The sequence below is a fragment of the Megalops cyprinoides genome, chromosome 17 (assembly GCF_013368585.1).
Source record: "Megalops cyprinoides isolate fMegCyp1 chromosome 17, fMegCyp1.pri, whole genome shotgun sequence".
NCBI lineage: Eukaryota > Metazoa > Chordata > Actinopteri > Elopiformes > Megalopidae > Megalops > Megalops cyprinoides.
The window spans coordinates 18,234,946-18,252,981 of NC_050599.1; the positions used below are offsets into that span (position 1 = coordinate 18,234,946).

General features: G+C 44.4%; 1 protein-coding gene across 3 annotated transcripts; it reads left to right on the forward strand.

The window, feature by feature from the left end:
• Nucleotides 1–98: 98 nt before the first annotated feature.
• Nucleotides 99–18,021, forward strand: LOC118792503 (nuclear receptor coactivator 7). Of its 3 annotated transcripts, none has more exons than XM_036550368.1 (16): nucleotides 99–299; nucleotides 2,811–2,936; nucleotides 7,709–7,974; nucleotides 10,153–10,223; nucleotides 10,476–10,583; nucleotides 10,670–10,762; nucleotides 11,842–11,967; nucleotides 12,375–12,559; nucleotides 13,106–13,917; nucleotides 14,574–14,745; nucleotides 15,744–15,891; nucleotides 16,285–16,410; nucleotides 16,652–16,804; nucleotides 17,006–17,101; nucleotides 17,204–17,277; nucleotides 17,450–18,021. In XM_036550368.1, exons 2-16 carry the CDS (start codon nucleotides 2,902–2,904, stop codon nucleotides 17,583–17,585), a joined length of 2,601 nt encoding a protein of 866 aa, XP_036406261.1. In that variant the 5' UTR covers nucleotides 99–299; nucleotides 2,811–2,901; the 3' UTR covers nucleotides 17,586–18,021. The 3 variants fall into 3 exon arrangements, with proteins under 3 accessions (XP_036406261.1, XP_036406263.1, XP_036406262.1); XM_036550370.1 differs by having other exon boundaries at nucleotides 13,139–13,917; XM_036550369.1 differs by lacking the exon at nucleotides 99–299 and adding an exon at nucleotides 598–648.
• Nucleotides 18,022–18,036: the final 15 nt, after the last annotated feature.

An 18,036-nucleotide genomic window follows, 5' to 3' on the forward strand; every position in this document is an offset into this window, starting at 1 on the left:
TGATTGACAGACATAATGTCGAATGACTTACAACCTTCATTCTGGGCGCGAGTTAGATCTGCCCCCTGACGTAACGACGAGAGAGGTGGAGCGTGAGGAGCAAGCACAGTTGCGACTGAAATTTGTACGAGAGAAAAAACGGATTAAAGCAGGATGTACGAGTATTTGGACACAGTTTTCATATAAATGCATTTTTGACTCTATGCCACGTGATTCCTTTTACAGGAGGAGAACCTGGATGGATTGTGCAAGCGAACTATGCTACTTTTTTCCAGTAACCAGTAGCTGACTGCGGCAATGTAAGTGTGGACCTTGTACGAGCGAACTACGTTTAATTTTCCCTGGTGTGCGGAATTGCGTCGTTGGAATTGTACAATCCTCCTATCTCCATGGGACCTAAATAGCTACATATATTATGTGAATTGAAAATAGAAATCCACAGAGGACCAGAGCCTATAACCACCACGGTATTGAGCATGCACGTTTCTGATAGGGGGATTATCAACATGCCTCACGTAGCTACCTAGTTCCTAAGATAGCCATTAGTCTTATCAGTGCAAGCTAGTTACACTAGCTAGTTGCATATGTGCTGAACAAGGCCGTTCAGTTATGGATACCGAAATATCAGTCCGGTTGGATGCTTTAAAGGTAACAGTCGTCTTGTAATTGTAGCCAGCCTGATACTTTGTTATGCGTAACAAAGATGTGTCTGTATCTAGATTCACCTAGCTGGGTGGGTGTTTTGTCACCACAAGCTTTGCAGTTCGCTTGCCATCTATTTAGCTTCGTCTGCTCGCAGTCTTGTGTATAATTAATTTGTTAGCAATCAAGCTATCAATTTATCTGAGTATCATGTTCATTGAATGTGCATTTCATGCGTTTTCTGCGTGTACGAATTCAATAGCTGCTATACCTAGCTACGTATTTTTGTTTCATAGATCCAGGTTATTCTGCGAAAGTGTTAAGTAATCGCAGCGGTATTTAGCATTTTTGACAACTGACTTGTGAAATTAGGCAGTGTGAATCAAGCAGCGTTATTTGTAAACAAAATCTCTGTAGGATGGGCAGGTCTGGATAGATAGCCTAATACCATGAAGCATCAGTACACAATGTTTTCGTATGGCTTGCGAATGCCAGCTGAGGTTAGAATTATTGATGGCCAAGATTGCCCTGCATAGCTAACGCTAGTTGTGGACAGAAAGCACACCAGCAACTCTTAAGAGCAGGAGATCACGATAATTAACTGTGTCTACAAAATTGTAAACAGTGTGTGGCATTCAGTTAGCAAATATAATTCCCGAACGTTAAATGTCCATCGTAGGCTACATTGCTCATGCAACCGTCCGTTATGAAAATGTAGTCCCTGGTTGTAAGCAGGCATTGTTTAAGTGCGTGCTGTTTAGCTAGCTGGCTAAGTGCGTTTCTAAAATGATTAACCAAGTGCATGAAGCTGTTTGATCAGTGTCAGTTTTAAAAAGCATTTCGTATAATTGCATAATGCGTTCTGACTGTTCAGTAAACGGTCCATATGCCGGCGTTTTGTACACTTATAGCTGTTGATGTTGTTTTGAATCTTGTTCTGTGCTTTCTTGGAATGGTGGCAGATTTCACAATTAATGTTGCTCCCGCTTGTCATGGCAATAACGTTTCCATGTTACATTTGTCATTTTTGATACTTTATTTTTAAGCATTAGTCTTGATATGGATATAACCTTAAATGTTATGGCGTAAGTGATGTGGCGTAAGCAGAGAGTTTCTTCCCTTTGGTTAAGGGGACCCACAATGTGTGCTGGTTTCTGGACCATCTGAGTTTTATTGAGCAGTTGAATACCGATGCTTATTTGACTGTGCATGTTTTGCTATAAATTCCTTGTGTGTTGGTGGAAATATGTTTGCAGTTGTGTATGGTTTTGGTATCTGCCCTTTGATATTTTGGTATCTGCCCTTTGATATTTTTTGGGCCACCTCCTAATTATGTTTGCTTGGTAGAGGTCAGATTTTAGATTTCATTTATCCATAACTTTAACCTTATCCTATCCCTAACCCCCTGAACTATTTACTCTGTAATTAACTAACAAATTTGTTTTATCCAAAGGAATATACATAATGTCCTATGTCCTAATGATCTATCTTCTGATGACAGGAATATAGAACTGTGTTCACACAAAAAATAACATGGGTTAGGGTTAGGGTTAGGGTTAGGAAGCAGTGAAAAACTGTATATTCAAACAGTGTATGTCCAGATCATTCTGAGAGCTTCTCCCTAGGACCTACTCTGATAGTGACGTCACTTCACCTTTGGGAGTCACTGTAGAACATTGCCATATCTCTTTGCTGTTTTGCACATCCTGTAACCCAGAGATCGTGCACCTCAGTCACCACTCACTCCCTCACTGACCAAATGACTGACTGACAGACAGACTGACAGTTCTGCTGCTTTACCACAGCCTGTGTGTTTTTTTTTTGTTTTTTTTTGTCTTGTTTAAAACTGCATTTATCGGCTGTATGTAGAAATATAACTCTACTCTACAAAGGGTTCAACTGCAAGGGTTACGTGATAAGTAGGGGTAATGGCTCTGCCTCAAGCCTTTTATTTATTCATACAGGGTAGGAATACATAATATTTACACCTTAACAGCTGAGCTGTCTTTTTGACGTGATCATGTGATTATGATCCATGTCTGTATCCGTCACTTTTAAAATCTAACCTGCTTACATGCCGTAAACACCAGCAGTAAGCTTAAGATTTAGTATTGAATTTCAAGATGGTATCAAATGGATGTTTGTTTTCTCCATATTAATTTCTCAAGGGTTTTGAACGTTGACACGCTTAGGACTTCAAGCTGATTGTCTCGACCAAAGACCAGATCTGTGAATGCTGTCCGAATCTGGTGGGGTCTGATGGAGAAGGAGAGGAAGCCAGGTTACTTTGCCAGGTAAGAGCCAGGTGGCACTATATCTGTTGTACTGTGGTGTTTTAGAGGTATCTTTCTGTATGTATTGTATTGTCTTTTGTGTGAAGTACCATTATTTGCTTGGATCACCTGCAGTGAGCATTCAGTTAAAATGGCTCTGGATGTGACGCGGAGTTACAGTGCAATGCAGATGGTGCAGATTTTTCCTGAGCTGTGTCCACTGTTCTGCTGTTTACACACACAGAACATTATCTCCACACACAACACAAGGGCTTAAAATGTTTCACTTTCATTTTTTCAGACAAATCCACAGAGTGGTTGTAGCCAACAACGTGGAGCAAATACCTGATTGGCTATTTTAGGTCACTTGTGCTTTTGAAGAAAAAGCCAGGTATTTTCCTGTGACTCACTCCACAGTTGCAAGCTTCGTGAAACTTTCCTACGCTCTTGAGCAGGCTCAATGCAGGTATGCACGTGGCAATAGGACGTCAAAGTCGTCTAGGGTATTTCCCTGGTAAACAAAAGCCTTGTCTGGAGCCATGCCTCATGCTGTAATAACGGATGTGCTTTGCGTTGGTGGGGGGTTGGCGATCTGATCCTCATAATGCGCCGTGTGGCCAGGCAGTCTCAGAGGCTCCATTTGTGTCTCAGATTACTCCCTCTGCTTATTCCACTCTGGCACTAACCCCTATGACCCTAACCCCCCCCCCCCCCCCCCCCCTTTCCCAAGCCCCTAAACCTCAACTTACAGTTTTTCACAGCTGTTCTAGATGTGCGTTTATCACTCATTTTGATTATTTAGTACAATTAAGGAATGCATTGGTTACAACTGTGTACTTAATTGTTACTATCTGGAAACGTAGCTTGAAGCATCATGTAAGTAAGATACAACTGGCGGCACAAAATTTGTCAATGGTTATGTACACAGCGACAGTATATAGCTATGTCAACAAATACATTTAACTCAGGCAAAGATGGCAAATTACTGTCAGTTGGCTTTTAACCAGACTCATGGTTATGTAACTGTGGAGGAGGACATGAACTAGTGATTTAACAATCCATGTAAATAGCACCACTCCATGTAAGTGGTGTTTAGTTGTCTAGCTGTTCTAACTAGATAGTTGTGTCTGTAGAACCCGCTACCTAGCTAAGTGACATTAATGATAAGGTTTGCCATAAAGTGTCTGTTTTCCTGCCTTTAAACTGTATGAGAAATAAGAGCTGCTGGCTAACTTGGATAGCTTGATTCTGGAGACTGTATCACTGTATAATGCACATTGACTCAGCGACAACACTGATAGTCTGGATAGCTTTAGAGAGTGATAGATGTTGCTGTGTCTTTATTATCTAGAGAAATGTAACACAGCTAGTTTAAGTACAATGTGATATTAGTGAAAATGGAAAGGAAAGAGCAGCCAATTGGTATTTAACTAGCTGAATGTATGTGGGCACTTCTATAACTGATAATGCCTAAGGTAGGTAGTTTGCTTGAATGGTATTGTTACTGACCTAGTCAGTGAGTGTCAACACATTACCTACCTGCAGTTTTCCAGACTTCTTACTTAATTAGTTACAGAAGGCAAAAGGAGGTAGACTTTTGAAATAGTTGCTTAGTTGAAGCTGTAGGGTGAACAGTTGAACTTTTTTGGTAGGAACCCTTAAAGCCATAAATAATCCTGACAGACAGTCGCCTTAGCATGTAAGAACAATGCCAGGAAGAGTAAAATGTCAAATACTGAATAGCGTGTGCAAGGTTCGCTCTTTATACTAGGCTTTTCCGCTGGCCATGAAAAGGCTGTGTTTGTTTTAATTCAACTTTGGGTAATTGGTTTCTGCATTCTGCATTTGTTGATATTAGTCCTAGAGTAAGGCCCCTCTCAGATGATTCCCACAACAGCAGAATCATGAGTCATGCTGAGATTCATTTGGCTCTGACTGGGCTCTGCTTAAAAGTGCGGAGGACGGGACTCAATCAGCTGAGTGGCTGGGCCCGTGTACTCCCCCCCTCCCCCACCCCCCTACCCCCACTCTCTCCGTCTCCCTCCCCTCTCCCCTCTTTCCTCTCCCGGCCACTCAGCCCAGAGCCACAGCAGCATGTCCACCCACGGCAGCAGCCTTAGCTTCGCAATACCCAGCCTCTACAGCCTCTGTGAAAAGGTCCAGAGGTGCGCAGAGAGCCACACGCTCTACTGGTGAGTGCGGCGGCTCCCCCTCACCACCGACGGCTAACCAGGAGCGAGGAGAGGAGCGTGCGCTTTAGCCCCAGTCACGTAGGAAGGGATGTGGTGAAGACGATCTCCGTGCTGCGCGTGGGGAAATTGTTCAGCTCCTCAGACTTGCCTGCTTAAGTACCCGGCAGTGGGGAGTTAGATAGTGCCTTGCCTGCTCTGTGGGTGGCCTGTAGTGTGTTGTGCCAGGGACTGCGGCGTAGGTGTTCTGCTCTCAGAGCCCGGTGGCACTGCAGTGCTGGCTCTCACTCCCACTCTGGCTGCCTTAATGATGCAGTGTGCCTGCTGTGTCACTTTCCGTGCAGCGTAGATACCGTAGCAGTGTTGGTGATGTGGGGTAGATGCTGAATTACTGTTGATACAGTGTCTGTGTCGTGTGTGTGTTGATGCCGTCTAGGTGCTGTGTCAGTGTTGATTCGCTGGAGATGCTGTGTCAGTGTTGATGGTGGAGTGGAGATGCTGTGTCAGTATTGATTACGTAGTGGAGATATTGTGACAGTGTTGATGATTCCGCGTAGACGCTGAGTTAGTGTTTATTTATGCAGTTTAAATGCTGCTGTGTCAGTAGATAGGGCAGTTTTGTTTTTGTGTGTTGCAGTGTTTCCAGGTCATTGCAAATTGTCTCATTTCAATAAGACTCATCCTCAGCCACCTCGTTGTGGAGGTAAATGGGCAAACTTTGCATGTGTGCCTTGATGCAGCGAGACGGCACAGTTTCACTTCCTCTACAGAAGCTTGGAGAAGGTGTAGTTTGAGAGTCAAACATCTTTGTTTACACTTAACACTATGATTTTGCAATGACAAAGTTAAAAAGTTAAACCGGATACCTTCATCCATATGAAGGATGCCTAGCTACTTGGTTATTATTATTTAGTTATATATTTAGGTTTATTGTGTTATGCACGCACTCACGCACACACACACGCACACACACATGCACACACACACACACACACACACCAACAACAACAACAACAAGACAGCAGACTTCTCAGGGAGCAGTTACCCATCCTTGGAGAATAGGTCAGTGTGTTTACCTAAGAGCTCAGAGTACTGTGGTGCTTTCTCCCAAGCTCCAGGAGAGGAGAAATTGTCCACATTCCGTGCGCTCGCAGGTTCCGGGCTGAAACGGGAGCACAGTGGCATGCAGACGGAATCTCAGACGGATGTTCCACAGCGCTGATGGAACTGCCAGATGGGCAGGGCACTCTCGGTCCCTCTCTCTGTATATTTAGATATCTCTCTTCCTTCTTTCTCTCTTTCTTCTTCTCGGTCTTCCTTTTCTCTGAATCTCAACCTGCAGACAGACAGGGTAAATAACCACAAATATGTTCAGTATGTATTTAACGGGTGTTGAATGAGGCAGAAATGAGAGTGAGTGAGTTCCTAGTAGATCTCGGAGGGAACAAGAGGTGGAGGCGTCACTTGAGTTCGGATAACTCACAGGATTGTCAGTCATTACAGTTCCCTTTGGCAGACACCTCTGTGGAAAGGACAGCCAGTGCCAGGACAATAACATACAGGCCCTCTCAACAGTGAAAGGGGCCTATCATGCACGCAGGCCATCTCAACGGTGAAACGGGCCTAAAATGTACGCAGGCCCCCCTCGACAGTGGAACGGGCTCTGCATGTGCGAGCAGCGGTAACGCGGTGCATTGTTCGTCCTTTTGAGGTGCTTGGAGGCACAGAGGGCAGAACGAGCCCGGAATTTCTCTGGAGGTGCTTCTAAAGAACTTTGGCCCCGAGGGCCACGTTCAGACAGCGTGCTTGTGCTTGTTAGCTTTGGTCTCGCCTGCTGAACTCTGACAGAGGCAGAACTGGACAGGAAAGACAAATGCATTGCGGATTCCCTACCCTGTAAATGATTTATCAGAGAGGAGGCTGAGGAGGGAAGCAGATGGAGGCTGGCAGTGTGAGTGTGGATCCAGGCTCTCGCTGTGTTAATCGCGTATGCCATCCTGTTCCTCCATCTCCAGCCAGTCATTGCCATCTTCTCAGATGGCATACTACTGAAGGGGCCATATTGAACCATGCTCAGCCCGTCTGAATCACTTTGACTCCTCTAAAATATCTTGCTGCAGTGTGTAATGAAGGGCCTGCCAGACTTCTCTGTATCGGAGGGGGAGGGGTGCAATTTGTGCGGCTTGAACAAGTGAAGGTTTGCTTTCTTTTTAAGTGTTTAAACCAAACGGCGTTTCATTTGGACAGTTTAGTCAGAGAAGCAATTTCAAAGAGTACCAGAAAAAAGCACTGTGGGGAAGGACTGTTCTCTTAAAACTATAAAATGCAAATGCATGTCAATTGTAATGACGGTATTATTCTGTCATGAAGGCTTGCTGCTTAAATATGTGGCTAATATTTGTGGTACAGGCATATTAGTAGGATGTTCTGAAAGGTGAGGCTTTTGTTGTTTTTAATATTGAAATACTTCAGTGTTAACAGAAGTTTGTAGAATGTAAGGTTGAATGAATTAAAAATTAAATTATTTTCACAAGTAAAACAGTATTAGGTTGTAATCAGAATACAGCATTTTGAAAACAACTTGTTTAAACTTGTCTCTCCCAGGCTGAAGAGAAGAAAACAGATCAAACAGGACCAATCCCAATCTGTGGCAGCAGGGCAGAAGCAATCGCCACCATCACTGGCAGACGTCGCAAATGCGACGGAGGAGCGGGAGGAGACAGCCCCCTCTGCAGCGACAGGCTCGGACGCGTCCAAGAACCCGGCAGCCACGCCCGGGGACCTGCAGGGCAAATCCCACGGTGAGGACCAGCAGAAGGAGAGCTGCCCCAAGAGTCAGAGTCCCCAACAAGACAGGAAGCAGCACACAGGTAAAAGTCATCCCCGTTTTGCTTCTTTGATCTGTATACCTAATGTGACGGACAAATATAACACCGTAAATGAATGTGGCAAACCTTTCAGGAGATGGATCGAGGATCTAGAATTGGAGGTGTGAAAACCATACGATGACGACGACCTATACAGGATTTACACTATGAAGGACTATAAACACTGTGAAGGCTTTGCACTGTTGGCGTTTGGTATTTGTACTGTACTACGCTGTGCTACAAACACATGGTTAGGATTTACATTATGCGGGGGTGCACTGCACACGCTTGTGTGGGATTTACACTGCACATTGCTGCCACAAACAACTGTGCATGGTTTATGCTACACTGCTCACGGATGCGTGGGGTGTGCACTCACTACGCTACAGTACGCCCCAGGAATCACTGCAGCGGCCGGGGTTAAAAAAAGTAACGATAATGAAATAAACAGGAAATCAGACGAGAAGCTGCTGCCTGTATTCAACAGGAGCCTGTTAACCCTGCTCTTCAGGAAGGCAAAGGGCCTGCCACCCTCATGGCCCTCACATCCTGATGATTCAGCACGTTTAAAAGGGAATGGTCAACATCCTCTAAATTCCTGTGGAAGGGGACGACGGCTTGAAAAACAGGGCACTGGACACAAAGTCCTCATCAAGGACTTATTGCATTGAGTTGAATCTGAACAGAGGGGGGGATTTTAGTAGTCTCAACATTTATAAAACATACTTGCCATTAGGTGGAGTACTGTTTTAACAAATGTGGCTCGTTTCACCGCACGACTGATTGACAAATAAAAGCCAATTTAATTTCTTACTTCAGTGATAATTTACCTAAGTATATGGATTTCGGTTACTTTAGCTGGCGGTACAGCGTGTGACACCTGGCATCCCTCCATTGTTCTGTGTTGATAGCAGCCAGTAATGTGGGCAAACGCTATTGTGCCATGAAAACTCGGGACTGTCAGCAGAACCAGAGGGCACGCCCAAACCGCCTAGCTGACACAGAAAGAACCTGTCGACTTCATGACATAAATGAAACACATAACCGTAATAGTGAAACGCATGACAGCATGCACATGTGTTACCTTATAATTCATATGCTGCACCTGGCCCAATAATATTACGTAACAGTGTGATATTGACAGAACTATATACAGGGTGCATCAAATTTCCTTATGGGTTCATGGTATAATGACATTCACATAAAGCCAGCTGCTAGTTTAGACAGTGGTGGTAAATTGCATGCTGATAACACAAGTCTTTGTCAGCTCTGTAAACTCTAATAACGAGAGGTGACTGATGGATTATGGGATTTCTCTGTGTATAACAGGAGCCACATCTCCATTCCCATTGCCAGAGGATGTAGTCCAGAGGGCAAGCTGAGAGCGTATGGCCAACCCACAGCATGATTAACCCATGAGTGTGCTGCCGTACATCTGCACTGCATCATCTCCTTCACGCTGGGGTTCCTTGTGACTCACCAAGCTCTGCTGAACATTTATTTAAACAGTGTGCCTCGTATCTGATTCAGTAACGTAGAGATTTGCGGGTTGGATTTGCTTATCGTCCTGTAAAGTCAGCTGAGTAGCTAGCTACATAACATTCTAGCGCTTGCTTGCTCGCTTGCTAGTTTGCTCACACTTTTCAGCTGTCTTCTGTGAATCAGAAGCATCCCTTGGTCAGACAGGAGCACAGAACAGAGTTACTTAATTGGTTGCTGGTGCAGATGTAACGTTTTAACCTGTAAGCATAAATTCAAACAAAAACAGCAGTTAGAACTAGCAGTAATTCTGAGGTGAAAACAAGGCATTTTCAGTGCATTTCAGTGGGAAACATGCTTTGTTTTTGTCAGTCATAGACATGCTCTTGACATTCTGTCACATTGTGCTGTTAGATAGGAACACAAAGACTGACATCTGACATCTCAAGAAAAAAAATGTCAATGTTTTGTTGTGCGCTAAAAATTCACTCTCAGAAGCTCAGCCCTATTGAATGATTTAAAACTTGTGTCAAGTGTTTACTGAGGCATGTGTGTGTATGGTGAGAAAGCCTGTAGTTATGGCTGCGCTCCTGGATCAGAGTTCAGTAGACTTTCAGAATTGTTGACTAACCATCTCTCTCTCTCTCTCTCTCTCTCCCCCTCTTCTCTCTCTCTCTCTCTGTCTCTCTCTCTCTCTCTCAGATGATGTTGGGAGCTCTAAGGGCCAGGGGAAGAGAGACAAGAGGAAGCCCCCAGGAACTGTGGAATACACGGTGAGTGCCTTATCCCCATACCCTCAGTTTCCCTCCATCACCCGGTTACATCACACATTACAACCACTACACCCCAATCCTCCGTTCTCAGCAGCCCTCCAATACTGACATTACACATACTAGTATCCAAAGCCCATTCCTCATCACCCCCAGCAAGACTTACATCACAACACACAGCAAGTGCTGCTATACCCTCCACAATATACACATGCACACATGTACACTCATTCTCTCCATCCTTACTTCATGAAGGTGGGACCTCAGGACACCCTGAACAGTATCGCCCTGAAGTTCAACATCACCCCGAATAAACTTGTGCAGCTCAACCGTCTCTTCTCCCGCAGTGTGGTCACAGGACAGGTGAGATTACCAGTGCCTTTACACAGTTTATTTTATTTAGCATACGATGTTCTGGAGGGCTAACAGGCTGCCGGCTGCCTCCACAGATACTGTTTGTTCCTGATGTTGGCCAAGCGGGAACAGGCCCGGAGAGCTCATCCCCCAAAATCTCATCTTCAGAACAGGAGGACAAGCTGCAGGTAGAATATTTTTATGAGATTTGTGTAGCCATGGACATGGATAACCACTGAGCTTGTGTCTGTAAATCTCCAGTGTGAGCCTCTCATCCTCACCCATAACCAGTTACTGTCCATTTGAACTCAGCCTCCTCTCTTTTCAGTATATACAAATCCTCTGAGCCCATAAAGGTAGAAATATTCCACCCATTTAAAACACCAAATCATTGGAGTCATTGATGTGCTGATGCCATTTGGTATCTGCAGGGGGAAATGTCTACTACTGGCATTTTTGACCACTTCCTCACTTTCTTGTAAAAATTCATGTTATAATCATGTAACATTTCACTTTGTCTTCCCCATTTTTAAATATGAATTTGACAAGCACTGATATCACAAGAACAAAAGAAGGGTGATCTCAAGGCAATTCATACGGACTAACATTGAATTAGTGGAAATGGTGATGCCACAGTAGGTTTATTTGTTTGAAATGTCCATTGAATTAAACTCTCATGCATAAACTGGTTTCACATGTGAATAGAAAATACCACACAATAAGAGGAAGTATCCTAGGTCTACTAGGTCTGGTCTGCTACCTTTAAGGCTGTTTACAGGGTTTGAAACTTGGCAGCTGTGATAGTTTTCAAAGGACTGGGATGTGAAACCATAGCAATATTATTTGGTACTATGTTGATTTTAAAAGAAGAAATGGTATTAGTGAGCAGGACGTGCAGTGCTACCTTGATGTACCATTAAACTGTCTCCTTTGCACATCACATACAGTTGAATTATATAGACAAATCATTTAACTTCATGATGGAGGAACATCAATAAAATACAGCAATCTGCATTTACTAGCAGTTTTAAACTTTAGAGCAATCAAAGGCCCAGTTGACATTTTTACTGTAGTTTACTGTTTGCATTTTGGTTTTAATTAAGCTAAGATTATGTAAACTTCGCTTTTCCACCAATATGTATTTAAACTTAATGAACAATGTCCCCAGCCCCATCATGTGACACAGGATAATATGCACAGACCTGTACTTGGCCTTTTTTAGTGTGTTGTGTTGGTGCTTGCTGACTGTGCCTGACTGCGTGTGCAGGATGCTGACTCAGTATGCAGGGAGGCCAAGCCTATTCGCAGGATGCTGTCTCCACCGTCGGAAGACGAGGAGCCGCCGACCGTGAAATTCCTGAAGATGAGCTGCAGATACTTCACCGATGGCATGGTAGGTGTTGACATCAAAGTCAAGGTGCGTGTGACGACATCAGCATAGTGCCATGGGCCATGGGGAGATAGAAGGACAGAAAGCCTGCACTGGTCAGCTGCACCTCGGCCTGAATGGCTGTTACTTTAACAAAGCAGTATGAGAGCCTGAGAGACTTGTTTTAATGAACCGGCTTTAGAGTACCCTTTCAGCCATTGCCATAGAGCCTTAGAGTCTAATAGTATCTGAACGTTACTTGTGGGCATGTCAGTTTTTTCTCAAAAAACATTGAGTGTGCAGAAGGAGTAACCCTAGTATCTCCCATGATGTGGACACAGAGCTGCTCTTTCCTTTCTGCTTCTTCTGATCAGGTTAGACCGGTTGTGACCGGGTTCTGCTCTGGTGTAATCGCACTGTGTTGTGTGCAGGGTGTTGTCGGAGGAGTGATGATCGTGACGCCCAACAACATCATGTTCGACCCGCACAAGTCGGACCCCCTGGTGATCGAGCACGGGTGTGAGGAGTACGGGCTGATCTGCCCCATGGAAGAGGTGGTGTCCATCGCGCTGTATGACGACATATCCCGCATGGAGCTGAAGGATGCCCTACCATCGTAAGGACGTGGCACTGGCGTCTCTCTCTCTCTCTCTCTCTCTCTCTCTCTCTCTCTCTCTCTCTCTCTCTCTCTCCCCCTCTCCCTCTCCCTCTCTCCCTCTCCCTCTCTTGATCTCTCCCCCTCTCTTCACTTCCTCCATTTACCTTTACCTGCTCTTTCTCTACCCTCTCCGTCTCCTTAGTTTTAATCTTGCCTCTCTTTCTCCATATTCTCTCTCTATCACTCCCTCACACTCCCTCTCCTCCTTTAATTGTTGTTACTATTCACAGCGATGTGGACCTACACATCATGTGCAGTTTGTAACAGGCCTATCTCATGAGGAACACTTTCTGTGTGCGGACCTTTAAGTCATCATACGTTATTATCAGTTGTTTATTTATCTGTTTATCATTATTATTTATAATTTAAATTATTAACCATGTTATTTTCCTTGTTGTCATTAGTATCTGTTTTAGTTTTTGTGTTTTCCCATGTTGTTTTATTTTTGCATTTTGGATTTTAATTTCTCCATCCCCCCCTCCTGGTCACCGCTCTCCCCCGCAGCGACCTACCCCAGGATCTCTGTCCCCTGTACAGGCCGGGGGCGTGGGAGGACCTGCCGTCCGAGCGCGACCTCAACCCCTTCAGCCGATTCGAGGCCCTGAAACAGGACAAGGGGCCCATCATTCTTGATGACATCGATAGCATCGTCACAGACGCGGGCGAACAGGACGCCGCCGAGAAGTCGTCGCCGGACGAGGGTTTCACCGAGCTCGAGGTGGAGCTGAGCAGCAACACAGACGAGTCTCACAGCAGAACTGGGATCACCTCGGAGGTGCTGGAGGAGTCCATTGAGAAACCCATCGATCCTGGGATGAATTCCCCATCGGACAGTGCGTGTGGAGTCTTAAACAAACCAGATGGGGAGAAGGAGAAGGAAGAGGACGGACCTATAGATACCCACCTCACTACGGATGCTGGGTCACCACACAATCCTGTTCACAGAGACATTCTTACAGCAAGTGAAGGGAATTCTGGTATATCTGATGGGGAGGGTGAGCATCCTGCCTGTACTACAGACAACCCCATTGATGTGGGATCAGCAGGAACAGAGAAGTTGCATAATGGAGTTACTGACTTGCCGGTCAATGTGGCTGCTAAGGCGGTGTCTGGGGACCACAATAGGAAGCTGAGTTTAGGTGAGAATGCCGGGGCTTCTGGGAAGTGTAGTCAGCTGAGCTTAAGCCCAGCTGAGGAGGTGATGAATGGTGAGGGAGCCACTCCAGCACCGATGACTGAGGAAGAGGAGCGAAGACAGAAGAGTGAGGAGGAGATGAAGTCTTGGCTGATGAAGAGAATGCAGGCACCCATTGAAGGTGATACATTGCACATTAATTGCTATTCCTCAGTTGTATTCCACATATTGTTAATCTTAATGATATATCTCTGTACTAGTGGAACATACTGCATAGAGAACTTTAATGCCTGGAAAATAGTTTTTTAAGGTTAGCCAGACAATATTTAGCTGAGTAGAATAATAGTTTGGTTAATAGTTAAGCCAGTGATTCAGAATGTTTTTATTGTTCTCCTATAGTCATTTACCTACATCAGAATAAATAATTGTACAGTCTTTTTTATTATTTGTCTTAATCAGTCCAGTTATAATGTTTAACATAAAATGAGAATTTAATGAACCATTCTTTAGTGTTTTCAAGTCCAAGCTTGTTTATGAATTGTGGTATTTTGTGTGTAGCTTCTTACTTCAAAATATATAAAAAACGAATGGGAGCAAGGTTATAATTCAAAAATACATTCAGAATAAAAATACATGTGAAATAAGCAGAGACATAAAAATGTCTTATGTCATTTTGCCAGAAAGAATTATGCATATTATTTGGTGTGAGTTCTGAGATATTTTCTATCAAGTCATTATCCAGTTTTTGGTAATTACATATTCTCTTTCAGTTTTTAAGTGTGGTCATTTTCCATCTCTGAGGTCCAGTTTGATCTGACATTTTGTATACCTCTGCAGATTTGCTGCTATCTAAAGAGGACAAGAGCAAGACTCCACCCATGTTCCTGTGCTTTAAGGTGGGCAAGCCCATGAGGAAGTCCTTTGCCATTGGTCGAACGTCAAGCCCTGCCCACCAGTATGGCAGGAGAGGCAAACAGCCAGAATACTGGTTTGCTGTCCCTCAGGAAAGGTAAGACTCTTTAGAGCCATGATCCAGTTATTACGGGCCAGAGTTATGGCCTGGTTTTCACGGGAGTCTATATATCAAGTGATGATATTCAAAGAAGGCTGCACGTGCAGGACTAGAGATCACTCCTTCCTAACGAAGGTTACATACCCCGCCTCAAGGGAATGTTTGTTATATAATAGTGTTTTTGTTTGGTTGGTTAGTTTTTTCATGTTCCTGACTGGGTGTTGTCAGCTTGGTCAGCAGTGTTTCACCTTGGACTAAATGGGTGGCTTTTGCTGCTCTAATATACCAAATTTTGCGGGATCTTTCATGACCGACCACAATCCCTGATGGCTGCATTTCCTTCAGTGTGTGTCTGGTATAGCAGTGTTAAATTTTGCTCTGCTAAGTAAATTGTAGCACTGGTGACAGAGTGGCATAGGGGCTAAAGAGCTAACCTTATAAATAAAAGGTTACAGGTTTACAGTTTTCTATTATGTGATGGCCAAATTCCCAGTCAGACATTTTCAGCTCCCTGCCTCTTGGCACCTGCTAACGTGTGGTGAGCATTCTGGAAAAATGGCTGCCTTACATCACCTTGTTACTGATGCTGGTTGTAATTTCAGTTCAAAGTCCATCCTGCCGCTGTCATTACACCTTTTTCCTACACCATGCTGTCCATCTTCTGAGTCTTTTATCACCATCTCCCTGCACAGACTGTGTTCTTAATAATACTTTACCATTATGTAGTCCACAGATCTCATAAAGTGGCATACACTTTTGAAAGAGACACACACACACACACAATAAGTAGCACCCTGTTCAAATGCATGTTAAAATATTTCCACTAAATATTTTGGTCTGATATTAGAGCGCACATTTGAAATATTTAATCATATCTACAGGTCTGTGTGCGTGTGTGCATGTGCCTGTGTGTGTATCTCTGTGTGTGTGTATATTTTTGTTTGTGTGTTGTTCTGTGGAAATGCCTGCCCACCCATCTCTAATGGTTTGTCCAGGGTGGACCACCTCTATAACTTCTTCGTCCAGTGGTCGCCGGACGTCTATGGGAAGGACTCCAGAGAACCAGGTTTTGTTGTGGTGGAGAAAGACGAACTGGACATGATTGACAACTTCTTCAGTGACCCCACCCCCAGAAGCTGGGAGGTGAGTCACGGCTGTACCCGACATGTTTGGACTGGTTTACTGCATCATTGCAGAATACATGCGGGATAAAATCTCATCATTTTCATTTTCCAGTTCTGACACATGATTATTACAGTGTTTCATATTAAAATCAAACAGGAAGGCTTTAACTCAGTGTAGGTTCTACTTGAAATCTACCAAAACCGACTTGCATCACTGTCCATTTGTAGCCCTAGACCTGCTGTGATCTGTGTCTGCAGCAGCTTAAATGGTCCCTACCATACTAAAACATGTTGGGACTGTTGATTTTGTTCATTAAATTAGGTTTTCATAGTGTCGTTCGGTTTGATTGTATGGTTGAGTTTTTCGGTTCAGTTGGTTTTTGACGGTGCAGTTGGGGTTGCCTTTGCTCAGATCATCACGGTCAATGAGGCAAAGCGGCGTCAGAGCGTAAGCAGCTTCGAGGATGAGGAGCCGCTGGACCTGCTGCCGGTGCTGACTGACCAGAGCGTGCTGCTGGAGGAGACCCACATTGAGAAGGTGTGTTCTGATCTGTGAACCCCGCTCACTACCCCAAAACCAAACCTACACCGTTTTACTCTCTGCTTTGAGTTTCTGTCAGGCTTATACAGGGTGAAGAGTCCCAACTGGCCACAGGTTGCAACTGGTGGAAACCAGTATCTCAGTTTTGACCCCTGGGCTGTTGTTATCCATGTGAGTCTGTATCAGGAGAGGTGAATGCAGTTTCAGGTTTTACCAAACTGTCTTCCTGTACCTGCAGCTAGCCAATCACCTGCCAGCACGAACACAGGGATATCCATGGCAATTGGTCTACAGCACAGCAGTGCACGGAACAAGCCTGAAGACGCTCTACAGGAACATGACTGATCTGGACTGCCCTGTGCTGCTTGTTATCAAGAACATGGACAACCAGGTACGCCAACCCCATACACCTATATCACACAAACACACATATTACATATACACACCGTTACCACACATGCAGATTTCTACCACATGCCATATACACACCTGTAACTCACTGTACTATCCCTGAACCCACACTTACTTACCTCTACCTCTTCTAATACTAGGTTTCTCTCTAGTATTTTAACTGGGTTTTTCTCCTCCTCAGGTTTTTGGGGCATTCTCAACACACCCATTCAAAATAAGTGAGCATTGCTATGGCACAGGAGAGACGTTCCTGTTCAGCTTCAACCCTGAGATTAAGGTACACTGTCCTTTTCCTTTTCACTTATTCGCCACTTGTGTTTTATGTGATTATGTAATGCATTTAAATAACGAGTGTTAATCTGAATTTTATTTCCTGTAGGTTTATCGTTGGAGTGGGGAGAACTCTTACTTCATAAAGGGAAACACAGATTCTTTACAGCTGGGAGGAGGGGGGTGAGTGCCGTCACCCAGCTCTGATATATATAATGGTCACCGTCAAGTGCTTTACAAGATATACAGTCACAGAATTGACTTGCAGGGCATTTGCAGCTGGAATGTTTTTCTTTTTCTGGTGGGTGTGTGTATTGTTCATGGTCCTGAATATTTGTCTGCCATGTGTTTTCAGGGGTCACTTCGGGCTGTGGCTGGACGCTGATCTCTATCATGGCTCCAGCTCCACCTGCTCCACCTTCCGCAACCAGCCACTATCCACTGAGCAGGATTTCACTGTGCAGGACCTGGAAGTCTGGGCCTTCCAATAAACCCATCTCACTCACACAGTGGCATCAGTCCTGTCCACACGATACATTGTTTAACCAGTTTCAAACGAAGGATGGGGAGAGCCGCATGGAGGACAGGCTGGTGCCACTCACACTCTGTCGGCTGCCTTACTCTCACCCTCCCGTATCCCAGCATGCAGCTCATTCCAGACTGTCAACAGACCCGAATTCCAAACCACTACATGCAGAGCAAGGAAAAGGAGACAAGAATTAACACGTTAAAACCAAACACTGCTTCAAAGTGTAAAGAGGAATTGTTTACAGAATTATACCACCCTTAGTTAAGGGCTGTTTATTTCATGTCAGGAATAAGGAATGGCTTGAATGTTAGTCACATTTCCTTTATTTGTAGCACTCTTTGTGTCTTTTTATGAATCCAAACAAATGCACTCTAAGAAAGGACAAAAAAGGATATCATTGTGTGGGTTGACCA

Excerpts from the sequence above, each read along its gene's own strand:
- LOC118792503 (XM_036550368.1), top strand. The coding sequence starts at position 2,902 with ATGGAGAAGGAGAGGAAGCCAGGTTACTTTGCCAG. Across the intron at positions 7,975-10,152 it reads AGACAGGAAGCAGCACACAG|ATGATGTTGGGAGCTCTAAG; the intron begins GTAAAAGTCATC and ends TCTCTCTCTCAG. Across the intron at positions 10,763-11,841 it reads AACAGGAGGACAAGCTGCAG|GATGCTGACTCAGTATGCAG; the intron begins GTAGAATATTTT and ends CTGCGTGTGCAG.